General features: G+C 44.8%; 1 protein-coding gene across 1 annotated transcript; it reads right to left on the bottom strand.

The window, feature by feature from the left end:
- Positions 1-16,270: 16,270 nt before the first annotated feature.
- On the bottom strand, positions 16,271-17,855 carry LOC146198556 (E3 ubiquitin-protein ligase MARCHF8-like). The gene has a single exon (XM_084594052.1). It carries the CDS (start codon positions 17,632-17,634, stop codon positions 16,408-16,410), a length of 1,227 nt encoding a protein of 408 aa, XP_084450178.1. The 5' UTR covers positions 17,635-17,855; the 3' UTR covers positions 16,271-16,407.
- Between the last annotated feature and the right edge of the window lie 8,629 nt (positions 17,856-26,484).

The raw sequence follows: 26,484 nt of genomic DNA, 5'->3' as shown, positions 1-26,484 counted from the left end.
GCGTGTGCTCAGATTATTTTGTATCAGGATGTTGTGAAGACTGCGTGTACATTACGAAAAGCTTTTGGAATCGCTGAAGCTTCCTTCTAAAGACACCTTGAAGAAGGTTCTGCGCCAGCACTGCTCTACCATGACCTTTCATCGAAGCCGCCCGCTGAGTGTGCGCGGTCATCAGACGAGAGCGGGCTACAGTAAGCTCAACAAAAAGCTCGAATAAATTTCAAGTTGAGTGAGTGGTGGCAACGGGGAAACATTACACGGCGGGCAACTAACTGTGTGATAGCAGTTCCGTCTTAAGCCGTGCAATCAGTGCTTCTTATTTCGAAACTGCTGTGTGACGTCTGCTGCGTAGTGAATTCCTATATTTGTGTATCGCTACTCTTATTACCATTCATGCAATAATTTTGTCATGGAGCATTATTTTTGTATTGTGGTACCTGCTACCTGATGCTCAACCAACTATGCATCGAAATTTGTGACATCCGATGAATGTTCGTAGCAATATTTATTGCGGATATTCGCTTATGGCGGATGCATGCATTTTTTATTCCGAAAAGGCAATAAAATAGACTTTATTCCATTCCTTTACATAAGCAAGCGATTGGGTTACATTACAAATTCTTAGATCTGATTCTTCAAATATGACAACAAATTTGGAATGCGCAGTCTCAATTTTCCCAGCAATGAAGTTGCTGGAAAATGAAAGCGGCGACAAACAGCAGTCTCGTAAAACTCAAGCCAAAGTGGAGTAGCTTTACCGAAATATTTCGAAGAAATGAACATCAGCTTTTCCGTAGCGCTCGAAACTATCACGTCGTTAAGTAAATGGTACAAAAATATTTCGGCATCTTTCCGGCAGCAGATCTCTTCATCTGCAGAAGCTCCATTCATTAGCAGAAGCTCCCCTTTGAGTTTCATTATGATAATCGAACAAGGAATAGATGAGGGCGGAATAACTGGAATGCTTAACTCCTCGAGTCCAACGCGTCGCCTCATCTTACACGCTGTAGCTGACGCGGCCCGTCGCGTGACTCGGTCGGCTCTTGTGCCACGGGGCACGAAAAAAGAGCGATTTGCGACACGCCCGATTGAGAAATCCTTACAGGAATCGCTTTTTTAAGACTCTCTGGTCTCTAAAAGCTACTTTCCACTTTTTTAACGTAGTTAATTTTTTGTATTTTGTAAATTACGTACAAAGGTACAAAGCTTGCCGTATTCTTTCTTGCTATATCTCCTCTCTGTACTTCTCCTCGCTATCCTCTCTCTATTCTTTTTCTTTCCAGCCGCCCGCAGCTCGGGTGCTAGGAATGAGCCCAAACCACCCACGCCTAAGTTACCTTGTTATTCTTAAAAGACGAGGTCATGTCATTCATGTGATTCCGAGGTCATTCCGTAAAAAAGGCGTAATTACGGCACTTAATCTGAATCAGGGTTCGATTACCTTTGCAGCGTAGTCATCCTAAGTGAACTCGATGACATGCTCTGCGTGAAAAAATATTTTTAACTATCCTCTGAAAAAAAAAAAAAAACATAACCCGTGAGGGAGGCTTATCTCGCGTCAACTCCAAACAAATACATTTATAAAATTCAGCCTCCGAAACAAATATTACCCCACTCATGCATACCCGTGCTGCATTGTTCAGCCGTCTATCGCATCACGTTGGAATCCCACATTATTGCGACGATCCCTCCTGTCCCCTACTCCACGTACCCTTACTCAAAGGAAAGCAATCCAACTCGGATCAGGATGACCAGCTTTGGTTTTGGAGCGGCATGGAGAGCAGCACTGGGTACAGCATTTATGGGCTAAGGGGTCCATTATTCCGAAAGACCAATTGACCAATTGCAATTTCAGTACCGTAAAGTTCCCTTCTCCCTCTTCAGATATGTAAAATATATTCTAAGTGACCGGACGGTAAAAGGTGTAGGGCAAATGAAATCAGATCAGCTAAATACTGCAACCAAGAGCACCCCACAGAGATCGATCGTATCCCAACACTCTTCAACATAGGAATAATTGGGCAAGAGAAGAAACTCCAGGAAATTGAAGAGATGGGCTTCATCCGAGCGCAGACCACATACCTGTCTGGGTCACCTGCGGTTAGAGAAATAAGGGCAATTAAGTGTGCCAGTGACCAGCACCCAGCTTGTAAGAGCAAGATGAAATATGCAGCCTCGGACGCATACACGAAACATGACAAGTAATCAGTACTAACTACGTGTGTACGTGCTGTCCAAAAGTCTAGGCGACCTAACCATCATGCTAGAAGGTAGCGCATGTCTGAAGTATTCCCAATAGGATTTCTAGGCATCTATATGCAAAACCAATCGACAGCTGGCTGCATCAGGAAGCTAATAAAACCAACTATCAAGAAACCTACAAGAACGATAAGACGCACCTACAGGTATAGGAAGGGTGTGGGAAAAACACATCTTGGAACTTCTACAAGCGTCAGCTCAACACCGTGGTCGGCACTTTTCAGGGTAACAAATGGTCCGCCATATCACCAAGTTAATAAAAAATAATAAAAAAAGAAGAAAAATGTCCCGATGAGTCTGCGAAATTGCATTCGGACTCCCACAGTGAATATCCGTTGTGAAACTGGAAAAGATAAAAGAGGCCGACACTTCCTGAAAAAAATCAGGGGCGCCTATTCTCGGCACAGAAAGCACACCCACAGACTAATAAAACCGCTCACTTCATTTCGAAGAATATCGGCATCCCGGAGGACAGGGCGGAATCTGCAACCAATACAAACAGGCGGATAACATTAAAAGTACGATCAAAGTAGCGCCGATTCCCGGGTGCCCTAATAAATAAACTTAAACGGGAAGTGGAGAGGCTATAATGAGTCTCATGAGAGAAAAAAAAAAAGGTTGAAGGCGAAGCAAACGTGATTTACGTCGATTACTCCATGGCCCCAATAAAACACATACTGTTTAGTAATAATCCACAATAACCACAGGGGAATGGACAGTATTGCTAACAAACACTGCAAACCAGAAAGATTCGACGTCGCAGCCATATTTCTTGTCCTAGCCAATGCGGAAGCGAAACACCGCACATTGCACATCATTTCCGATTCAAAAAGCTTGCTCTTAATGCACCAGTAGAAGACTTCTCAAGGGTGACGGCAGCCTTTCTCAGAAGAGCTAGGAAGTATCCTCTCACTGGCAAAAACAAAATAACCTGTACCCTAGAGACGCCACGAGGGGCTCGAAGAAAGCGAAGCGGTGGCCACTATAGCTCGGGGATACAAAACTCAAGCAGATAAGGAGGCCACGTCCACCGTACTCCCTCAGAAATACGGGGAAAGGTTCTACCTATCTATAGCCAGCGAAGCTATAGTGCACTATACATAAACAAGTATTTGCAAAAAAGCCTCTCCAGACTTTTTCAAAACAACGATCAAAGCTCATGAGGTTTGTGCGGGCGTACATCGACACTTTATCTGTAACATGAAAATGTTTTAGTAAAAAGCCAACTGGCCAAAAAGTTCACACCACAGACGAGGAGCGGCAGACAGCCTTGTACAGTTCGAACCTGGAAGACCAAAACAAGCTGGTAAACCGTAGCCTCGGAGGAGCACAAGACACTGGCATTCTGAACACAGCATGTCGTGGAAGAAACCTTGTGGTGTTAATAGCGTTTTTGTCCTTATATATTATCGAAGCATGCAGAGCACGCTTCCTACATAGCTCGGAAAGTTACGACCGTTCGACGATACTGTCGCTGCAGCCGTTTATAATATTTCGTGGCATGCATGAAAGACAAGCTGCAGCATTATTATCGTTAAAGCCCTTCCACACGGGGCAAAGCCAAAGCCATAAAAATAGGACAAATATTTTCCTTTCGCAATTCAATCAATGATTGACATTTCACAATCGTTATATGTTTTCTCTGGCTGGAGTACCTACAACGGATATTTCTGGATAGTGTTCAGGATCAACAAAAATGTATTGTAGCGCATATTGCTAGAATGATGTTTAGGCTGAGCAAGGATAATTAATTTAGTTTAAAATAACCACAACTGAAAAGCCGGTTGTGATAATACCTTAATAAAAGAAACAGCAAATAGCTCTAAATAAAGAACTAGGAATCTTCAGAGGCAGCAGAATAAATTGGCCTTCACGATCGCTTGTGAAGTTTGTCACATCGTATGTATATCATATGGCACATCTTCGCAAAAAAAAAAAAAACATGAAGTCGTTGGAGATGAGCTGACTCTGGAGTGGCTAACATGCTGTGAAGTGTGCTGCGGTAGTAAAGGTAGGACAGTGAAATGCAGCGCGCACACAGCCAGGGAAATAAAGGAGATAGGACAGAGCACTCACAGTGTTTTAGCGATGATGCCTCTCATCTTTTGATGTCCTGGAAAACGTGTGGTTAGCAGGTAGATTGCGCATCCTGATTGTAACTACGCATTGAGTACTCCCCTGTCGACCTTTTAGTGGGTGTGTGTACACAAGTGGAGGTTGCAGTTTTCTTGGAATAAAGTTGAAAGCTCAGCTCTGTCCAATCTCCTTCTTTTTTTTTTTATTATGTGCGGGATGCTGATAAGAATAGATCGAAACCAACTAGTATGGCAGATCATATTGTTTGAGGGCTTAGATAGTACTACGACGTCTACCCTTGTTCCTGAACAAATTTTACCCAGGTTGTAACGGCAGTAACACCAGCGTAAGTTTAATAATATTGTTCATGATCTTAGAGATGCATTTTCTCAATCGCTTTTGCAGATGTAAAAAAAAAAAATAATACTTTAACGCTATTTTGGTGCATCTCTGCAACGCCTGAATCAGCGACAGCGCCGGCATATGGAAAAATGCTAACTTGAGTATCTACTGCCATTCATTCCGTGTGATTACCGGCAAACAGGGCGACGGCAACAACGTCAGCACGTTGCCGTACTGGCCGCACTAGCAGCAAGGATGTGGTAGAGCTCTCCATTTCTTGCGCTGAATTCGCACCTGACTGTGTCATCATTTGGCGCCCTTTATGCGCAGGTATGATAATGGCACTAGCACGCAAATCCGCACTGCGGCACGTAGTTCCGCTGCTCTCTGGCCAGGCAAGGCACCCGAAGTTCGAACTTCAGCAAAATGTGCTTCTGGGGACGTTGTCTCGATTATAATACGGTACGAAAAAGCTTATACGCTCATAATGAAGAAATATTTCCAAAACTTGTCTCATTTCTTGCCTTTTTGTGCCACTCCATAGCTTTTAAACTTTTGCTCTACCCCTAGTGGTTTAAAAGTTGTTCATTTGCATGAACACCAATTATTTGTACCCTTGTTCAAGACGTCCCAGAACAGTACTACGGTCCTTTTCGTAGGGGCAGAAGCCATCATTGTGCCCAAATTTTTCACTATGTGCATAGAGGCAAACGCCTTTCTTATGCACCGGCAATTAATCTTGTGTCGTGCGTTAGTTCTCCCTCATGAATAAACTGCGCGAAAAAAACACGGACAGAGACAGAAAACACGTACACACAGAGCGCTTTGTGTGTGTACGTGTTTTCTGTCTCTGTCCGTGTTTTGTTTCGCGCAGTTTAATCATGAACGACAAGCACCAACTAGCCCGCCAGAAAACCCTTCTTTAGTACTCGCGTTCACCACTTCCGAAAGCTTCATTATCTCATCCGCCACCTGACACACAGCCATCCTTGCTATATACGCTTACTTCCTCTTGGAACTCTCTTGTGGAGAATAGCATCATCGATAACATGTCCCTAGAGAAGTGCAGTTCGGTGTTCGAACAAGTGCCGGGACAAATTGCGTGCAAGGCTGCTAGATGCCACCGCTTGCAAGCAAAGTGATAAGGCCTCATGCCGCCCGCTGTTGGCAGCAAAAATAAATATTAAAATTGTTCACGGGAATGAGGTGAACTGTTGTAAAAATATGCTTCCCAGCAGCGCATATTCGTCGACGAGCTGGAATAAGGCTCAAAGGCAGCCATATGCAGTACAGGCCAAAATTATTTTGCCGTGTAAACAACGAGAAGTGCGGTAATGCATATTTTGTATTACTTCACATTTGGTGTCCGGCAAAATGGAATTAGGAATAGCTTCTTAGCTTTCTTGAACTTGTAGGACAGTGAAGCTGACACCTAATAAGGAAACGGTGCTCTGTACTGTGATATTTGTGCTTCAGAGCGGTTAGTTGGACATTGTGTGGTTCAGATAGCGGAGGAAAACCTTTCGCCATTTCAAGAGAATACTTTATGAAGGACAACCTCATTCACTTCTCCTTTCTCCGCACGTCTCTCCTTATAGCAACCTTTAATCCTAACCTGCACAGCCCCCCTTTCCCACCGCTTCTCGTGTTTGAGTGCTTAACGTTGTTTATCAGTTAGGGATTAGAGCTAGAAGAAGGTCCTCAACCGCGCCCATCTCTCTTTTCCTTTTACCAAGCTCATCCGTTGAAGGATAGAGGTGAAGCTTGCGATTTTGTTGATATTATCTAATCGAATCTTCCCGCAGATCCCTCAAACAATATACTTATGAAGGGGAATAATCGTAGTTGTGTTGCAGAACAAGAAAAAAATATATATTGAAAGAAATCCTGTGTCATCACTCCACCTTGCTTTGCGTCAGAGGCTTCCGGGGAGCAACACTAAGCAGCTTAGATGCATTCGAGTTCTGTACGTAACTGTTTTATTTAAGGTCTGCTTAATGGCAGTAATCTTCCACTATAGATGCTGTCGTAGTTGGAACGGCTTGTCAACACATCGTTCCTGGTATTAAACGATTTGTTAAAGCATTAAAACGACGGCGAAACGTTTGGCTAAGATGCCGAAGATCCAGACGTTCGTATCGATTTTTCTTGACTGTGCTCATAAGCAACAGATTTAGGCTTGCAAGGATTGTGTCGTCTCCAAGTAGTCCTTACTGCTTCTTAATGGTTTTAAGTTAGGTGCAATTAGATTGCGAGCAGTATATCGACTGAAAGCTTTTCGTAAGAGAACCACGTGCTTAAACAAATGCAAAATTAAGGAAAATAAGGTAATGTTTAAATTGAGTGTCGCAGGTTTGAACGTTAAGTAAAGCGACATATCTGGAACGGTCGATTCGATTCCCCCACCTGAATGGAGTGCGATTCTTTGCACCAGTCGTGTGAAAAGAAAGAGCAGTGTGTTGGCTTTGGCGATATTCTGAAAAAAAAAAAAAAAAAAAAACAGCGCGTCGATTGAAAAGACATGTGTCCGTTATAAGCTGGCAGAAGGGCCAGACTCCGCGAGCAACTACAGTTTACTTGTTTCGCGGCAAAAACTATCGCAAGAAAATTAAAAGCATTGCGCTGTAGAAACAGTTAAAGAATGGCGTCGGGGTAGCTAAAATATGCGTTACTGCCCGACTCCGTAATGAAGACTGTTAAGACATTAGTCTCAGTGTTTTCGCTATAGAAATGGGAGGAAACGTATCGCAAGGTGCGATGCGTTTGTTAACACCGCGCCTTTACAGCAATGTCATAGCATGGCAACGTGATAAGTGTAGCGGCATATGAAGATAATAGCTGTCGTATTACACATGTCACTCAAGCCGATAAGACATCAGAAGCGAGAATTCGTTGAAGGAAGTTGGATTTTGTCTCACTGTTTATTTTATGCGTTTACTTAAATGAATGCTTTTAGTGTAAGCGGCGTCTACACACGGGGTGCGGCAAGCACCCTGGGCATCCTGAAAAGAGAAGTTGGCTAAGACTGCTTCAGTACTGAAGGAGCTAGCGTTCTGCCTGCCGCACCGTTTCGAGAAGACTGTTAGTGTAGCAGTGAAGAGAAACCTACAAGTCCAGCAGGTTACACAAGTTAAACCATATCATACCACAAGCGTTTTCTCTTATTCATTTCTTTTCATGTTCTAATCGTTGTTTATTTTTTATTCACAAGTATCAAATAAACGTGCTTCCTTTCTTCGCTACCAGCCGTCGCCCGGGGTTTTCGCGAAGCGCGCGATGATATCTTTTTCCGGCAGCATGGCTCGGCACTGATCGTTAGCTTCCGACTCAAACGTTGCTCGTAGCGTACGGGGTGCGGCCAGCAGATGGAACAGCGCCGCTCTCTCCACTTAATTCCCATAGTTCGTTCCCTATCATAAAGCTCAGGAGCGTACTATCGGAGACAAGTCTGTGGGCCGCGCAAACTGTAGCCAAAGCTCACAACTTTGGTATCGGCCATTAGTCTCGGGCCATACTTGTTGATGTAAAAGTTGCACCCTAGTTCTTTTATATATGCTAGAGAACTAAGGGGACAATTCGTATTCATTGTAGTTGTCCAAAATCGCCGGACGTGGGATCGGGAGACTTTTGTCCTTAACTCTACGTAGTCGACAAAACGATACTTTCATGCCAGCCGCTGTTCGTCTTAGCAGGAGGATAGTTTATCGTAATCGCTGAGTAAATCATACTGCAGCCATCATTCTGCTGTGGGCTCTTTTCGCCTGTACGGCGGTTGTAGACAAACCCAAGCATTAGAAGTCTTCCTAATGTAGAGTGTTTCGCCGCAAATTTGTATTCACCATCTATTAAGGTAATAAAATGTAGCGCACATTGGATCATCATATCCGAGGAAATGAATCAAACTCCGCACAATCGCCTTAGTTTTGCATTTGTATACTATCAATTAGGTTCCAGAGATTTGTTTCTATCGCGCCCTTGACGTGCTTTATGTGGTGGTGGTGGAAAGCATTTATTGCAAAAGGAGAGGTTGCTTGGAGAGCTACCCCTAGTGGGCCGCTCCCTTTACAATACTAGGTGGAGTCCCTTATTCCGGGACTCCATTGGTCTGGGCCGCCACACCAGCTCGCTGGGCCAGCGCTTGCTGTGCCGCTAGATCCAGGCAGCCGAGCAGGGCCGCCTCCCAGTCCTCTCGGGTAAGGAGAGGGGTTATGGGTAAAAGAGAAGAATTTAGCTGGCATGCCCAGAGAAGGTGTCAGCCAGCTCTCCACAGAAAGGACAGAGGCCAGAAAAGGAAGGGTCGATATGTTTGAGTACTACCGGGCACAGTAGAGTATTAGTAAAAAGTCTAGGAAGTATTCTTTCACCCGCTTCCCCTAGCTTCTTGAGAGGAGCCGGGTACTGACGGCGCGAGTCCCGGTAATAGGCACAAATTTCTTGAAAAGTTAAGAGAGGATAAGTGTCCTGGTCCAGATCGGTAAGGTCTACGCCGGGGGCCCGGTTAGTGAGTGCGCGGGCGGCCGGGTTGGTGGCCTGCAGTCCAAATGAGAAATCGGGTCTGGGGATCCTGATCCCGAGCTGCTCTCTGAATTATTGTTTGTGCTGTAGGCGTTATCCAGCCCCGCTCATAATTCCGACAGATCCCTGGCTAGGCGGACAGAATGAATTTAGATTGAGGGTGAGAGGCAGCCAGGGCTATTGCTACCTCCTCAGCGTGGGTTGCGCTAGGGGCCATCCACCTGTGTTTCCTCGTGAACGGCTGCAGCCGTGTACCATCTTCCCCTGGAACATCCACATATAAAACATTGTGCTTATAGCCATAATGCGGTGCAGGGCATTTACCCGCGCCTGACGCCGTCCATTGTGGTCTTCTCTGTCCATTTTGGTACGGCATTGCATCCAAGCCAAAGTGGCGACTGTGGGAAGTAAACCGTATTAAGAAGCCTAGATGCAATCACAAGCTTCCTTCATTGCCCAACTGAATTACGTCTGTTCATTGCAGATGATAGATTAGTTTCGGCTAAAGGCTTGATAGTCCTGGCGACAAACTTGATATCGATGGCCAGAGGCTGCATGCGTGCCCTGTGCCAGCGAAGTGGTACAAGATCGTCGCCTGCCTTTAGTGCATTTTGTAAATATCTCCAGCCCTGAATGCCTCTGTGCGTCGTAACAGTGGAAGCAAAAATACTAGCATATCTCAATTTTAATGCTGCATTGTTAAAGATAAGCAATTATCTTCGAAATAGTTTGCATGATCATGCAAATTATTTGTGTGCTTAGGAATAAACATTTATTCTTCAGCCCACAAATTCTGCTCTCGCAACTGCGTTTTCATGAATGTACATGCAAGTACGTTGCTTGCTCGACTGAAACGGTGGCTGTGCGTAAGTGCTAGCGGGTTCAGTTTGAGAAGTGAAATTTAGGAACAAACGGCTGAAATAAAGCCCTTGAGCGATATGTTTGCTGGGTGTGAGGGTGCAGTGATGAACACAAGGGAGTTTCCCCAGCCGATTGAAAAAGATTGGCGCAAAGTGCGAATGTAAAGAAGTTTAATGATGCCGTTCAAAATGAATATTTAGAGTAAAATAACAGTTATATTAATTTTACTTATGCATTTGTTTATTTGTCCTTTAGATATATACTGCAGGGATGGACCCCTGAGGCAAAGCTACAGATGATCAGCTTGCGAGTGTCTGGGTCCCTACAAAGAAAAAAGAAGATTCCTGAGGGCGAAGAAAACAAAAGCAGTCCAGAGACAACGCGATCACACACACGACTGTATGCAACGAGATTACAGCAATAAAATATACTGTCCAAAACGTCTTATAAGAGAAATACATTCACGAGCGAACTGTCGAGGTAATATATAAATGTTTATAATGACAGAAAAAATGTTGCACAGTATAAAAAAAGAGCTACTCATTTCTGTTAGCAAAGTGGAACTTCAAATCCTTACGAGAAAGAAAAGTGTTATTGGCACGTTTCTGGTATTTATTTAGTACATGTAAATTAAGAACTGTAATGTTTGAATGCCATAATTAGTTCGAAGGCGTGAAAGAGCCCACATATTGGAGCGTTGTGTTATGCTATCCGGTTTAGACTTTAGTTAGGCAAGAGCGGTGACAAAATTTTGCGACTGTGGGCTCTGGAAATTTAAAACAGTACAGCAAACGATATTCATACTGGCTATCAAAAGGAACAAGTCCGTAATGAAGGAGAAAATCGATCTTTGTGCTCAATTTAACCAGCTCCCGCAACGAGCCGAATTTTTTTTTTCTGCATAACCAGTATTTTGTTGACGTTACGTTTTTGTGTTGTTTGCCAAGCTAGATGGTAGTAGTTCAGGTGTGATTGTACAAAGGCCTGATAAAGTAACAGTTTTAAACGGTGGAAAATTCGTATCGAAATCCTGACAAAACACCTACTGGCCTAGATATATTTCATGGTGTAATTTAAGTGATCGTTTCCATCTCATACATGCGTCAAAAATAACACCAGAAGATTTAAAGATTTGAACAATTTCAATCTCATCATTTCCGATCAGGGGTGGGGTTTTTGAATAAAGCGAAACATTAACTGATAACGCTTCGGAAGGCAAATAAATCTATAAGTCTTTTGTAAAGGCTGAACAAGTCTACCTAGCAGTAGGTATAATGTAGTCACGGATAATGCTACAAATGACACCGAAGTGTACTAACATGGTTAGTGACAAAGGGAGCCCTAGTCTTCAGAGGAGAACCTACTGGTGCAGTAGTGAGAAAAAGTGGTATACAACACTCAGCTAGTGGTGGAGCTCAGAATATCTCTATCAAAGTGCCATCTAGCGACAGCGACAGGGATAGCGATCGCGATACACGCATGTCGATAAAATGAGGCACCGCAACAATTGTCGCGATCTCAGAGAGCTGTTGCTAGATGGCACTGCAATATAGCTTTCCTGAGCTCGGCCACCGGCTGCATGTTCTATACCACTGTTCCTCGCAAATGTCCATTCTCTGAAGTTTGAACTTTCGGAAAGAAAGAAAAACAATGCTCTATAGGTTCTGCTTCCCACAGAACATTTGTTGCCTTAAAAAAAAAAAATGGCGCGTACCCCACAAGGGAGATTGCCATGACCAGGAGGTGATTACAGATTGGTTGATTGCACGCGCCAGAAATAAGAGGATATGAAAAATTTGAACTTATTTTCATTGACAAGGATAGTTGTGGGTGGTGCCGATACTTAAAGAGCTTTAATTTTGTGATATGTAGTTAGAGCAAAAGAATAAGAAAATATAAATAGGAATACCCGTGCTGTCTCTAACCTCCTCTTTATTTCTGTTTTCGCGTCATACACTTGCGTACCGCCTAGTAAACTGAAGATTTTGTTGTTTGTCTTTTTTATTGACAGATTTCTTTGTATGATGAAACCTCGTTCCTGGGGTTACCATGAAGAAAACAGTGGAAAATTTTGTTGCTAACATAAACACATCTAGGGTTACATTGCATTTGTGGTTAAGTATACTACACGAAGCTTATTTTCACAACGAGAAATATATGGCGTGTTTAACGACTAGGCATCCACTCCAGATACTTGGGGCAGCGCCTCAGCTGTATGCGTGAATGGCCTGATATACTCATGCATGAATATTTCTCCGATAGAGATTCTGCCTTTGGGCCAATTAAAGTTGAAACAAGTAGCAGGACGATCAATCCACTTCCCTTCAAAATTTCAATTCTTTCCAAACCAAACATTCATTCCTCTCATACCACATGTACAACTCTGCATTGTCACCATGAGGCTGCACGTACCACTGGCGCTTCCAATTTTGCGATTTGTAAGCAATGTTTAGGGAGGATTAAAAACGGTCGCATTTCGCTCGGTTCGTTATAGATTGTTTTTATCATCTCCAGCCATCCTCTTCGTGCATTGTATTGAGAAACTGACCCACTTTTCGCCGCAGCCATTGCACTCGTGAACGATGCAAAGAACTCGCTCAATGCTATACCGCGAACAACTACCCAGTGCAAAGGCCTGAAATTCTCTTGAGAGTTCCTTGGACTGCCAGAAGATCAAATCAGTCGATATTGTTGACCATGAACCCTGACTGCTCATTGGAGGGTCAAATTCTAAAGTTAAAGCTCAGCTGCTTTGGTCATCTGATGAGAAGAGGGGAGTCACTGGAGAAAGAATTGATGTTGGGAAAGGTTGAGGGCACCGGAGAAGTGGTAGGCAGCGAACGCGATGGGTAGATGGCATCTTCGAGGCGTTTCAGATGAAGTTATGTGATGTTAGCAAGATAGCGAGAGACCGGAAAGCGTGGCATGATATGGTCCATAGGGTCACGAATAGTCGGACACGACTGAACGACTGAACTGAGCTGAATACCCTGTAATGCGTAATACAAAATTTGGTTGTCTCGGGTGAAGAAATATTAATTAAATGCCTGTCCTAGTTTCTGCTCTTTTACACTCCGTCCTTGAACAAGCACTTCTTTAAGAGAGCTAGTTCGTGGTGTGTGTAAAACAACGTCGTTAATATGGTTCCATAACTTTAGGGAATCGCCGTGGCAAGATTCGTATTTTCCGTAGTAATACGAATCCCTAATACCCCTTAATATTTTGTTTACCAGTTTTCTGAAAACTTTGTATCTTGCTAATAGCTCGATGTCGCCTCCATTAATGAAGTCTTGGGACATTTGTTTGTTTAGATTCTATCTCCTGGTGGAATTGTGACATCATCCACTCTTTGCGTCCTTTCTGAGGTACTACATGTACCCTGTGCAGAATATAGTCGATGTAAAGCGTTTTAAATTTGTCAAGAAAGCTATAATAAGCAGTTTCCACGTCTTTCATTGCAAGCACATCAAACCAGCTCATATCTGAAGCACGCGCTGTTTTTTTTAATATGTGCTTTCACCCCTATAACTATATGGAAATAGTCACTAAGGTTGTAATGAAAGACAGCGGACACGGTGCTCTTTTCATAAAAATTAGTTATAAAAATGTCAGTGAGTGATTCTGTTGGCATAGTAACTCATGGAGGTGTCCGAATTGTGTTAACACAGCGATATCTGGAGAGCAGCAAAATAACATATTTTGCTGTGCTGCTTTCGGAAAGCAGGTTTACATTGAAATATCCACCTAAAAGGACATTGAAGTTGTTAGTGTTGAAAAATTCAAAAATATGTCAAGACCCCCAAATATGTCAAAATATAAGTCCTTTGTGGCGATGTGGTTCGTTTGGTGATGTACACTGAAGAAGGATGACATGGCAGCACATACTTCTTGGCACAAATGTGGGACTCCATAATTTTGCACCATTTACAAAGTTTTGACACCACGAAAATGGTGGTCGCTACCATAATGAACGATCGATAACGTCAGGCCAATATTCATCCTCAACGAGAACCTGTCCTGCCTGACCGACGTAACTACCCTGGCGCTACACGCACAGGTTTCTCATACATCGGATAGTGCAAAGCTTGACCCGATCCAAACAGACTTTTCCGGCACTCCACCGAGTGTTCCTGCCCAAGTCTGCTTTTCTGGCGCCAAAGCAAGACAGGATTTGTATTTTTTTATGACGTCATCAGGATGATTCACAAGTGGAATCCCGCGGTATACCGCGGAAGCTCACGAAGAATTGGGACACTTCTCCCGGACGCTCGCTGCTAACGCATGACACGCTGGCGGGTCATGAGCGACGATTGAAGGCTTTCGCTTAAAACTCGCAACGAAAACGAGGCAAGCAGCGTCTGAATGCGTTGTGCATGGCTAACTGCCCGGGTGCCTGCAAACCTAAATGAACACTTCAAGCGGAGTCACTTCTTTTGACCGGCGCAAGTGCAGGGGTTGTTCCCAGCTATCTTGATCACTCCACACCATCAGCGAAGGATTTCTTTCAATGCTGATTTACCTGCCTTCAAGTCACAAGCGTGTTCCTCCGTATCATCTGTAGAATCTCTTTCTGAAAGGCTTGAGAACGGAAGAAGGAGTAACAGCAGTCACTGATCAGCGAGATCAGCCAGGTACCCGAAAAGGCGAAGACCCCGGGGCTCGAGTGCCAGCCCGTCTTCAACTTCCCTTGTTGTTCTTAAGACGGTGATGACGAAACTGGATTATTGAAAAGCTGCTCTGACGAAGAGAATACCATTCCCGAAACCGTTGGCGTAATAAACTTTGAAAACGAACAGTCACGTCTGTCGTAACATTCTACTCTCTATATATATATATTGATATATATCTGCCCTGAAGCACCCTGCATATATATAAATATACAGGGTGCCTCAGGGCAGATTTTAAGTTATTGAATAGTTAATCCGAAAGTGGGAGTTTGAAGGCGTGACCAGGCACTGCCATATGAATTTATGAAACAAAAACTAATTTGCTGAAGTCTTCTAGAGCGAATAAATCAGATGCTTCTAGAGCGGAAACTCCACTCCTTGCATGCAAACTCAAAGTCATGACGTTCCGCACCAGTGGCCTTGAAAGCTTTCGTTTAACCCTTTGACTCGCTCGCTCGACAGGCGTGATTCACTCGCTCAGCAGGTGTGCCTAGCACTGTGAGTGACTTGCGGTTAGCCTGATATAAGCACGGGTGCTGCTCGATGCTTCGCTAGAGCTCTGAAAAAATCGGCTGCAAGTAGGGTACAAAAGTCTTTGGACCGCATGTCTAGCGATTTTGGACAAGAAGCAAGACATAAACAAATAGTGGCATTACTTGTCTTTCACACATACTAGAACTAAAATCCATCTTTTACATCGAAAAATACGATCCAAGACTACTGGCCGAAACGAAAGTTGTGAGCTTAGGGTGTAGTTTGCCTGGTCCACAGATTTAGACTATGATAGTACTAATCGTTGTGCTGTGAATCGAAGGCGCCAAGACGAATCTGAACATGCACCCTGCAGATGTTGTGTGCCATCTCTAATATTCGGACATATAAAAAAAGTCGGGGAATAAAAAGGTGATATTAGCTTTATCTAAATGATCGTATGTGTCAACCCAAAACAGATACTGTGTCATCGTTTAACCCAAAAATAATTTAAAGAAAACAAAAACCCGGAATAAAAAGGCGATGTTATCGAGGTGATTGGGCCAACTCTACAGGCGAAGCTTGAGCTTTCCCTTAATTCAAACCATGCTCAACACAGCTTTCTCTCGTATTATTAGGCTCGAGCGATGCTTGAACCCCATTATTTTTCACGCATGAAACTGAAAACGAGCGCAAGAGGCCTGTAGGAATCTTGGTACAAAAGCAACGTCTTGCCCTACAAATCAAGGATAAGTCGAGTCTACGCATCTGAGAGAAAACAAAAAGAAGTAGACCGTTCTGTGCCTTACGAGCAGCGTGATAAGGCCGCATGCCAGTGGTTAACAGCAGAAATAAAGATATGAGAATAGCTCGTGGCAATAGGTATGCCATGCGCTCTTTCCTGTAGAAATGTTCTTATGTATGTGTGCTACCGAGTACACTCGTGTGTGCATGTGGGTTTACAATTAGACGGGGCCAGAGACCGCTATCGTCACCCCTATAAAGTGGAGCTTAACTGCCTCCCTAAATATTTGTGAGATTTTCATTTCTATATATTACTACTAGGAAACCAGTACGCAAGACTATGGACTGAACACTTCTGAAATGCAAAAGCAGTATTTATTTGCATGAAGGTTGCGTGTAAAATTAAGTTAAAAGGTCCCTGAAAACCTAAAAGGTTAAAATATATTCCTGGACAGCCAAAATGCACATTCAACTACCAAAACACGAAGCTCGCAAATGGCCCTAGCGAATACAGTGGCGGCTGAAATTCAGCTGACGGATCATCCGGCGACGTGGTAGCCAACGGCTCCGAGGGCGCTTGTCGGCTGTTCCCGCCACCGTCTTGACATTGTATCGACGACATCCGGCTGTCTCCACCGACGTCTCTAACGACCACGTCGGCCAATTCCCGCGTTTCCACTGCCCGAGGCCCCATCGCTGGTGTAGCTTCTCTAGCGAAAGGCGCTATTACCCTGAGCGTTCGGTTCCTGGACAGCCACGACTCGAAGGACCGGCAGTGGAAGCGAATCGTGAGGAACGACCAGGCTATGTAAGCCGTGAGCAGCAGTCCCGCCAGGCTGACCAGGCTGGCTGCCTCCCAGATATGTCCCTGTTGAGTTTGTCTCGCCGCATTGTTCACGCACAGGAAGCCGCTGAGCACGGCTACAGGTGTAAGCAATGCGAAGCAGAAGAGGTCACCCAGCATGGCCGTCTGCACCCGCGCCTCGGCGTGCAGGGCCCAGTGGAAGAACCGGCGAACTACGCCGGACTGAGCCGTGGTTGGGAAGCGTTGGCGGCAGAGTTCACAGTGGTCCACGTTCTGCGCGTTCAGCCAGCGCTCTAGACATGACACGTGCAGCAAACCCATGGTGCCCGAGCACTTGCACAGCGACACAAGTGACTCTGGTTGGTCGCCCTCATGGCATATGCGGCAGATGGGTCCGCTGCTCGCTGTTGCGTTCAGGGCGTCGGCTGGAGTCTGCGGGGGGCTGCCAGTCCACGTTAGGTCCGGCTCGAAGTCGCTCGCCGACGCAGGTGCCTCATGGCTTAACGACGACAGCACAACTTCGTGCGGTGGCACAATGACAGTCTTCTCGCAATTTTCTTCACTTTCTGGGCTCGAGTCAAGAAAAACGAGGTAGTCATTTGGCAAACACAATACAGAGGGCTTGACGTCTAGGCACGGGCTGTGACAGGCACTGCGGCGCTCGGGAGACGGCGAAGATGACGACGAAAAGTGGCAGCTCTGTTCTTCGTCTAGTATTAGAGCCGTGTCATCGTTTTCGCGTAGACTTCTTCTTCGAGGCGCACGGCTTCGCGGTTTTTGGACGTTGACCTCACGTAAAGAGGGGTGGTGGCCTCCTGAACCAGAGGGCTGCGGAATTACAAGTGCTTTCGTCGACGCATCGTCTCTCAGTGTCTTGTAACCATCGCCAGGCATTACACTGCCGGCCTCTTCTCACAACAAAAGAGCACTCGCTTGCCCGTAAGGCGTTGCTGATACAGATCACAGGAATACCGGCTTCGCTTATGTGGCACTTGACTAAGAAGAAGCGCGGAGCCAACGGCGCAACACGCTACTTCAGCCGGGCAACAGTATTAGCTCAAACGCAACTGAACACGCCTGTCTCTGCAACTCGGGCGAAGTGCGGTTACAATGCTCGGGATGCACGACTAATAATGCCGGTGACAAAGCACTCGTGTATAGTGGTTTGCTGTCTATTGGGCAAACCGGGTGGCACATGACGTCAAAGCCGATACCGTCCAAGATAAGCTGTAACCTTGTTCCCGCTGATGAAGAAGACCCAACTAATCGCGATTTTACGTCTCGCTTACGCTTCCGCTTCACATACAAGCTAAGCTTCTGTACAGTTCTTCCATTTTTTTCGGCTTAGTCCAGTTGGTCCACACGTGCAATGCAGTCATACATTAAGAGTTCTGCCCTTGCGCAAAATGTAAGTCACGACAAGCAACAGCGAGATTTTGTTTTATTCTTCCCATTGACGCGCATTTCTTTGGCGCGCATCGACCATGGGTACTGTACGTAACAAATCTGTCTTTAAGCGTGCTCTCAGGCTTTCTGTTCTGGTGTAAGGAACGTCTGTGAGCAAGTGCCCTTAAGATCCAGCCCATGTGATGGTACCAAGCACATGCGTTTTGGGAGGAAGTGCGTAGTGCGAGTTCGCAAATGTGCCCAGTGAAGACAGTGCTTGCCTTTATAATTTACCAAGTAATCTGGCTATGGCCTTTGCGCATTTTCGATGCGGGCTCCACAATAAATGGCTTGCGGTACGTGTCTGCGTACATTGTATGTAGCATTTATTTAACAAGCAAAAACAATTCTAGAATATTTTTACATCTCATTCGTAAACGTGACATCGTCACGTGAATGGGCATTTTCGTACTACCGCTCATTTTATTGTGCGCACATCATGGCAGCATTATGTGACGCTCGGCACTTGTGCAGCTGCTTGAGTCATACGGTAACGTGCGCATGAAGCTTGGTACGAATAAGCTGCTTCCACTTCCATGACAAAAATGCACACGGTGTCGGGTGGCAAAAATCTAGATGGATGCGTGGGACAGCGGGAAGGCGAATATGTCACTTAGTGGCGCCAAGATCGCTTCATCGAGCTGCTATCTGAAATGGGTTTGCTCTGGGCGGAAGGCGTTGCCTCCAGCATTCCTACATCCCGCATGGCCACGGCTCTGGCTTGCGCTTGCCTCGTATGTGGCCAGGGAATGGGTTGTTTAAAGAACGCTCCAAAGCTGTGCTTTCTCAAAGAAAAGGTCTGGCTCACAAAGTTCAGAGGCGCAAGGAACCCACGTTACATTTGCACATCGGAAGTCTATTGCTCACTGTTCAAAGTGACGCAGAAGGAATACCGAAATTTTGAGTGGACATCGAAATTCATTCAGAAATACAATGATAACCCCTAAAATGAGTTGCTCACAAATGCCCCCAGAGAGGAAGCTCATTCATAGCTCCAAAACTAAGGTTATTTTATTGTTTATGGCTGATAACGTAAAGGTAGCCGTCAACAGTCTCTAGAAAAACTGAGCTCAATCAAAACAATTGAGAAAGCAGTTCGGCTTTTGGAGATTACGTACCGGTGTGAAAGCAACCCAGAGAGCTGAGGAACATGCCGTATAGTTGGGCTTTCGGATTAATTTAATTAGAATGATGATATTTACAGGACACTGAAATGATAGCTCATTGGAATGTTTGCGTCCCACCTCTATGAGAAGAGAACGGAATTGATTTTTGCTTGCTGTGTTCGTGAGAATTGGCTGGGATTGGAGGCAGAATTAGGGTCCGAAGTCCGAGCCTACACTTCGGAGACTGCCAATGTTTATATATTAAATGATAATGAGATAAATAATAACATGCCCCAAAACTTATTCTTCTATAAAAAAAAAAAATTTAGCAATAAATACCCAGTAGAGAATTATTTCATAAACTTTTCTGCGCATATAAACCACTCTTTGAATGCAACGTAGAAAACCACATTTAAATTACTCAAACAATGAGCTTCAGCTACAGAAATCATGTGGATAAATTTCCAAAAAGCACCACACATCAGAGAAGCATAGCGAACACTAAGTAATATTAATTCAGGTCTTATGATATACATGCGACTTGCTGGATGGTCGATAAAAATTAAAATACGTTTTCGCTGCAGAATAAATTCTTGCTGTCTCTCTAACCGCAAGCTGTAATCCGCTGACTTAACTAGGTGTTAAGCTTTGTTTATTGTCGTTGTGATCATTATACGTGCAAGCTGTAAGAAAAAGAATGATATAACTCTAACAAATTCAGTCTGCTCAATAGTCAACTGCCACTGAGTTACTACGGTGGTCGGATATTCTTTTAGATTTTGGTCGACAGGACTTAATTTGGAGCCGAATTCAACTGTGGAGAAGGCGATGAAAGAACTTGCTTCTCTTATGGGAGTATACAGTGTCTCAGACGGTACATGTCTGATGGTAAATAAACATTTATTGTGGAGTCAGAATGAAACCCTAGAAGTCGTTGACTTCGAGCTCCGCCTGCAACGGGCTCCAGCGTGCTGGCTGACGATAAGCAAAATAAGTTACTGCTCAGCTTGTATTAGGTAACATTATTTATATGTGTTATAATAAGCCTGTCCAGCATTTTGCTTTACACTTTTCGCTTTTGCTTGGGTGAAGGTGGGACAGCGGTAACATTGTTCTAGCATGGAATAGATAATTTCATTACAACGCAACATCAAGCTCCAAACATTTCCTGCGTCAAGATAATCAAATCTATATACTCCGTCAGCTTGTCCGAGAATATAAGGTGCCGCCACGATGAAGAAGAGGGTAATAGTTTATGGCAGGTTGCATGGAAGTTTTTTTAGATCAAATTGGCAAAGTGTAGGGGGGGGGGGGGGGGTCTAATAGTCTTTTTATCATTCTTGTGTGAAACAAAACATCTGTCCATGAGAAAAAGGAAACTGCAGGAATCGTCTCACTTATTGATGGACGCTTGAACTACGCCCTGAAGATGTAGGTGAATGGTGAGAGGAGTAATTAAGGAAGCGAGAAAAAGGCACCTGGATTGATTTCTGAACGTATTTCAGACACCTGAAGCACGGCTTCTGAATGAAAGCACCCCCAGTGAGGGGCCGTGCCTAAGGTTTGTGACGGACTTTATGTAATGAACGCTAATTACCCAACACACGGCGTCGATCTCGGAAGTTTCTGAGAGTGGACGGATAGAAACAAAAATAGAAAAACAAATGCTTGATCCGATTGCAGATTTCAGCGGAAAATGGCAGATGTACTCGCCATTTCTTCTGTATGCTAGCTACGTTTCTTGCGTCTTCAAATACAGGCATTTTTATATATCGAGATGGCTTTATCGGCGTATCCCAAAATGTTCCATTGAGCGCCAAAAAAAAAAAAAGTATTCAGAGTTTACTTACAAAGAGGCTGTTGAAGAAGCCAGTAGTATTTAGACTATACAAGGCGTATGGGATAGATACTTTCTATACTGATTGTTTCATCGAACAGAAACATAATTCTCATAATGCTCATAATTACCGATATACACCGCAGTATAACGTTCTACGGCACGTTTCTAAGGCAACACCGCATTCACTAGAATCGCTTTTGTACCGCTTTCAAGCATCGAACTCGAGAATGGCAGGATATCATTGCGATCCTGACGCACGGCCAGCACGGATCTATTTTCGGGAAGCCATGAATATATATATTGAAATTCAGAAACTTGCTCCTGAAGCTCCCGAGTGGCTCGGAAGATTGGAGCCATTAGTGACCCTAAGAGAATTTTAGCACGACGACGCCACAACCCACCTGGATGATTGTTGTATTAATGAATGCTCGTTGTGCCTTGTAAGTGGTTTTGTGTGTTGTGCTGAAGTCAGGCAATAAAGAAAAAAAAAAAAGAACTCGTGGCCGAGTGGTAGCGTCTCCTTCTCACACTCCGGGGACCCTGGTTCGATTCCCACGCAGCCCATCTTGGAAGTTGCTTTTTATTTATGAAGTGCATGCCGGGATTTATCGCTCACGGCCAACGCCGCCGACGACACCGGCTTTTCTGCGACACGAGCTCCTTAACGTTACCGCGTTAAAATGCACTGGCCTGCTACTGGATCTGTAGCTGATCCCACCTTCACTGCCTCGTGTCGGACAGAAGACAACTGATTTATTTATAGGAAGGGAAAGGCGCGGTAACTGTCTCACTTGTTTTCTGTGGACACCGCAACCGCGCCGTGAGGGAAGGGAGAAAGATGGGAGTGAAAGTGGAAAGAGAGAAGGAGGAGCCTTAGTGGAGGGCTACGGAGTAATTTCGACCACCTGGGGATCTCTAACGTGCGCTGACATTGCACAGCACACGGACACCACTTCGTTTCGCCTCCATCGAAACGCAGCCGCTGAGGTCGGATTCGAACCCGGGTACTCCGGCACAGTAGTCGGGCGTCTTACCACTGCACCAATTAGACAAGAAAGAAAAGAAGAGGGAGAGAAAGACGCGCGCCGCAACAACAGCCGTCGTCCACCACCACCGAAGCGGTGGCGGGTGCAATGGCGGCCTATAACGGATAAATATCAGTGGCTGGCTAGCCCCCGCTTCAAGCGGCGTTGACCCACCGTCCCAGCCCCGTAGGGCCAGGAACTGCCACCCTTCACCACCTCTCTCACCGCGATGTCAGTGTACGTTAAAGATCCTCAGGTGGTCGAAATTACTCCGTAGCCCTCCACTACGGCTCCTTTCTCTCTCTTTCAACTTTCACTCCCGCCTTCCTCCCTTCCCTTACGGCGCGGTTGAGGTGTCCACAGAAAACAAGTGAGACAGTTACCGCGCCTTTCCCTTCCTATAAATCAATCAATCAGATAGGAGGAGGTGGTGAAGGAGGGCCTACGGGGGCTGGGATGGTAGGTCAACGCCGCTTGCGGCAGGGGCTAGCCAGCTACCGAAATTTATCTGTTGCAGGCCGTCATTGCATCCGCCACTGCTTCGGTGGTGGACGACGACTGTAGTTGCGGCGCGTGTATTTTTTTTTCTCTCTCTCTTTTTTTCCCTTTCTTCTTTATTTTCTCTTCTGTCCTACGAGGCAGCGGAGGTGGCTCAGCTACAGAGCCAGTAGCAGGCCCGTGCATTTTCTTTTCCTTCTTCCTACAGCCACAACAACACATTTTCTGCACCGACTGCGTTTGTGACTTCACATTCAATATTCTGTAACTACGTTCGTCATTTTTGCTTTTTGCAAAACTTCTGAAATGGACCTATCTTTCACTATTCTAAAGGAAACGAGCAGATCCATCAAATGGGATATTCATCTAATGATTAATGATACCAATGATCCACAATCTATTTGTTGCTAAGCCTGTATCGCCAAATTTTGTTCCGTAGCCATACTGTCTGAAAGAATATATGTAATAAATAACTCGGAACGGCGAGACGGAATGAGATAGATGATATGCTGTTGTGAGAGAGGCTGAGAAATGCGAGCCAATTGAAAATAATAGCAGGATCTATGTATCAGCCGCTGTGACAGGCCCTCTAACTGCTTTTGGTGAAGCCTGAAAAAGCCCGGACGCAGGACAAAGCGCTATGCCCCTATTGTATTTGCGCTTTTGTCCCTGTCTCTCACGTTTCTGTCTTTTTCGTGCTCTTCATGACAACCAGCAAACTGAACAAACGAGCGCGCGAAAGAGCCTTATTTAATTTCAAATCTTCGTGGCGGCAATAGGTGACCTTCACTGGGTTTTTTTAGTCCTGTATCGTGCTGCCAGTTCTTAAATTGTTCGGCGCAATGTCTCAATATGGCGGCGGGTAGCATTTGAAGAGATCGCACTGCGGATCACAAAATAGCAACGACCGCCCAATTTGGCTGTCTTTTCCGAGAAAAGCACGCGTTACACAGTTTTCTCTAACACCATCGGCACTGCACATTTTTTTTTATTTCGCTACCCACATATCATCACCTTTGAACAGTGCTCTTTGTTTCTATTTTTCTCGCGCAGGGCAAACAGGTGCTTGTCGGCTCACAAGAGGAAACTACTAATTTAGTTTTTATTTTGAATGTGCGCCTTTTTCACTTTCTGTTGGCTATGCATACTTCATACTCTTAGTGCAGTATGTAGGCGGATACAAGCAGATTAGCCCTCTTTCAGCACCGTTACGAAACGGTGAGCGAAAGCTGTAAAAATAAAAGAGGCTTCGATTCACCTTGTGTTTTATTACGTCGTGTCACGAACTCTATTTTGCTCGTGGCACATCCAAGAGGATAGTACACTATGTACTTAGCGTCAGGCTAAAGGCAACGATGGAACAATGATCTTGCATCTTTCGTGTTTGAGAACGCAGAGCGGACCTCTTGCAAAATGGCTGAACTCAAATCTTTGCCAACGGAGAGATGTCTGTGAAGGATATCATTTCGCAACATTAAACTATTTCGCGTTACGAAGCACTCGAGCGCGGAGGAGGCGTGAAGTTCGACAGTGCTGCACTGCCTTTAAGTTGCAAGGTTAGCGTTATGCGTTTGTTATAAAACCAGTTTAGGTGTAACGACGTCGTTTAAGCTTCTGAATTAGGGCAGCGAAACTGGTTCGAAACATCTTTTGTAGAGAAATATAATGCTTGCGCAGTTACACGTACAATTTACACTTAAAAAAAAAGCAAAACAATGCTCGCAAAACAAAGGGAGCTATAGAAATTATATATAGGATAGCAAGGTCAGTTACAAACAGCTGTTTCACTATTTCTGCTGCTCTTGTTCATGCCGCGTCTACGCCACCGCAGGATATTCTGTTATAGTCATCTATGCTTTCTTTAAAAGCATTACAATCCCTTGGCTTAGCTAATTTTATTTTGGTAATTAGCTCTTTGAGCCGCAAGCGTTAGCTGCAAAATAGTTGAAAGAGTCTGAAGTGACACACTCATGGCAACCTGCAAGTATGGGTTTTAGTTGATTCAAATCAAAGAGCTTGAACGGTACCACATGAAGAAGCCCACAGAGGGAGGAAACTTTGGCGACTGGGGAAACCAAATGCCTTGCGGTTTCCGGGAATAAATGACCTCTGGCAACGTCGACCGGTAGTGACAGGTCAAAAGGAGAATGGACTCTTAGAAGCAACAGGAGTGCGGGATCCTTCGACAAAGGGACAGTGGAGACAACAACTTTCAAAGGGTATCGTAAGAGAATCAAAAGAGCGCTTGGGAAAGGCGCATTGAAAAATTCTTACCCTGCTTCGCCCAGTGCATCGGCCCTTGAGCACAACACGTTCGCTGGAGCAGAAACACTTGTGAAAAGAGCAGACTGAGAAAAGAATTTGACAGGTTCGCGGGGGCCTCTACAAAAGTTCACTTCAAACGATTCTGCGCTATGAAAACCTACAAAGTGTCTGTCAGTGCGTTACCGAACTTGACAGTGAAGGGCGCGCTCCTATAATACACGCTGAAGTTGCTCTCTGTGAACATTTGGATGGGCGTAATGGCGCTTGTAGTGGGAAACACAACAATGATGATTTTATTCATTCAGGGAAATAGCATGAGGTGGGTGATATACTTAAATAAATGTTTACCTTCAATGAAGAAAAAGATTCGACAGCAAGACGTTTGCCCCCCATTGTTCGCACATTTCTTTAATATCCATCCATTCAGGCCACAAAAGAGCTTTGTGAAATAAAATACACCGCCCACAAATATATATTTTTCTAGCATTCGAACTGACGCCTGTAATCATCTGGCTATTTTGCAGTATGTCATCTTCATTGCGAAGTGGACCTATGAGAGTGCCACCTTTTTGCGTATTTTGACGACATCACGGAATCTAAATCAGCTTGGGTGCGCTTACAGTTGGGCTGGTAGGAAACATATTTTATAACGCAGCCCCTTGTCCAAAACGCTGATAACGAAGGACTTAACGGAGTAAAAATTTTGAGTAATATCATTTTCTTATGGCGCACTAGGTGAAATAGCAATGTATAACTTTTAACTGCACTTGAGGGAAGAGGCCGGAACAGAAGTACCTTAACCGTTATCAACGGGCTGCGGCGTGACCGCTGGTAGTGTCTTGGCCTCATTATGGCACCCACCGCCACAATTGTCTTGGCGAAAAGCGTTAACAAAGTAAGTGAAGGTAGGTGATAAAAGACGTAGAAGTAGAAGATGAGGTTGCCCTAATGCGAAAGATGGGCTGATAGGCGCCGTGGAATTCCGGTCACGCAACCTAGACGCTAATGACGACAGAGGCACGACTAATGGGGGCTCACAGAGGGAGTCTTGTGACTCATACCAACGCACAGTCAGAATTAAGTCATTATGGTGAAATTCAAGCTCCTAATGCAGTTTCCGGAGAATTACGTCATGTTGACGGGCTTTATGCTTGGTTAGTGGAAGGAAGTAAAGAGCCCGGACATCCAGCCCACATCTATTCGAGGCTTAATTGCGATCTCGTTGCGTAATTCTCTGACTCCCATGCCGTAAAGCAATTAAAAAAGCCAACGCTTAATTGGCCGAATGCGCCTTCGCTGCTGCCAGGCGGGTTTGTGCTTCAGGTACGTTCGCTTTGAATTTGCAGTACCAAGCAGTATCAAAACAAATCAGACGATGATACAGAGCGATTTTATTTTCTCTTTGGAAGTAACTTTCGCATAAACGCAACCAGAAGACAGCGAAATCGATGAAAAATAGCGTCATATGGTCCTCATTCATCGCTCCTTTCTATAAATGTTCAATCCAGATGTGATGAGTGAAGTGAAATTAAATCAGAAGAATTTTTTTTGGCTGTGCCCAAAC

Source organism: Amblyomma maculatum, chromosome 2, assembly GCF_055883805.1.
Source record: "Amblyomma maculatum isolate TAMU_Amacu chromosome 2, ASM5588380v1, whole genome shotgun sequence".
Classification (NCBI taxonomy): domain Eukaryota; kingdom Metazoa; phylum Arthropoda; class Arachnida; order Ixodida; family Ixodidae; genus Amblyomma; species Amblyomma maculatum.
The sequence above is the reverse complement of the archived record's forward strand: the minus strand, read 5'-3'. Positions and strand labels throughout refer to the sequence as shown.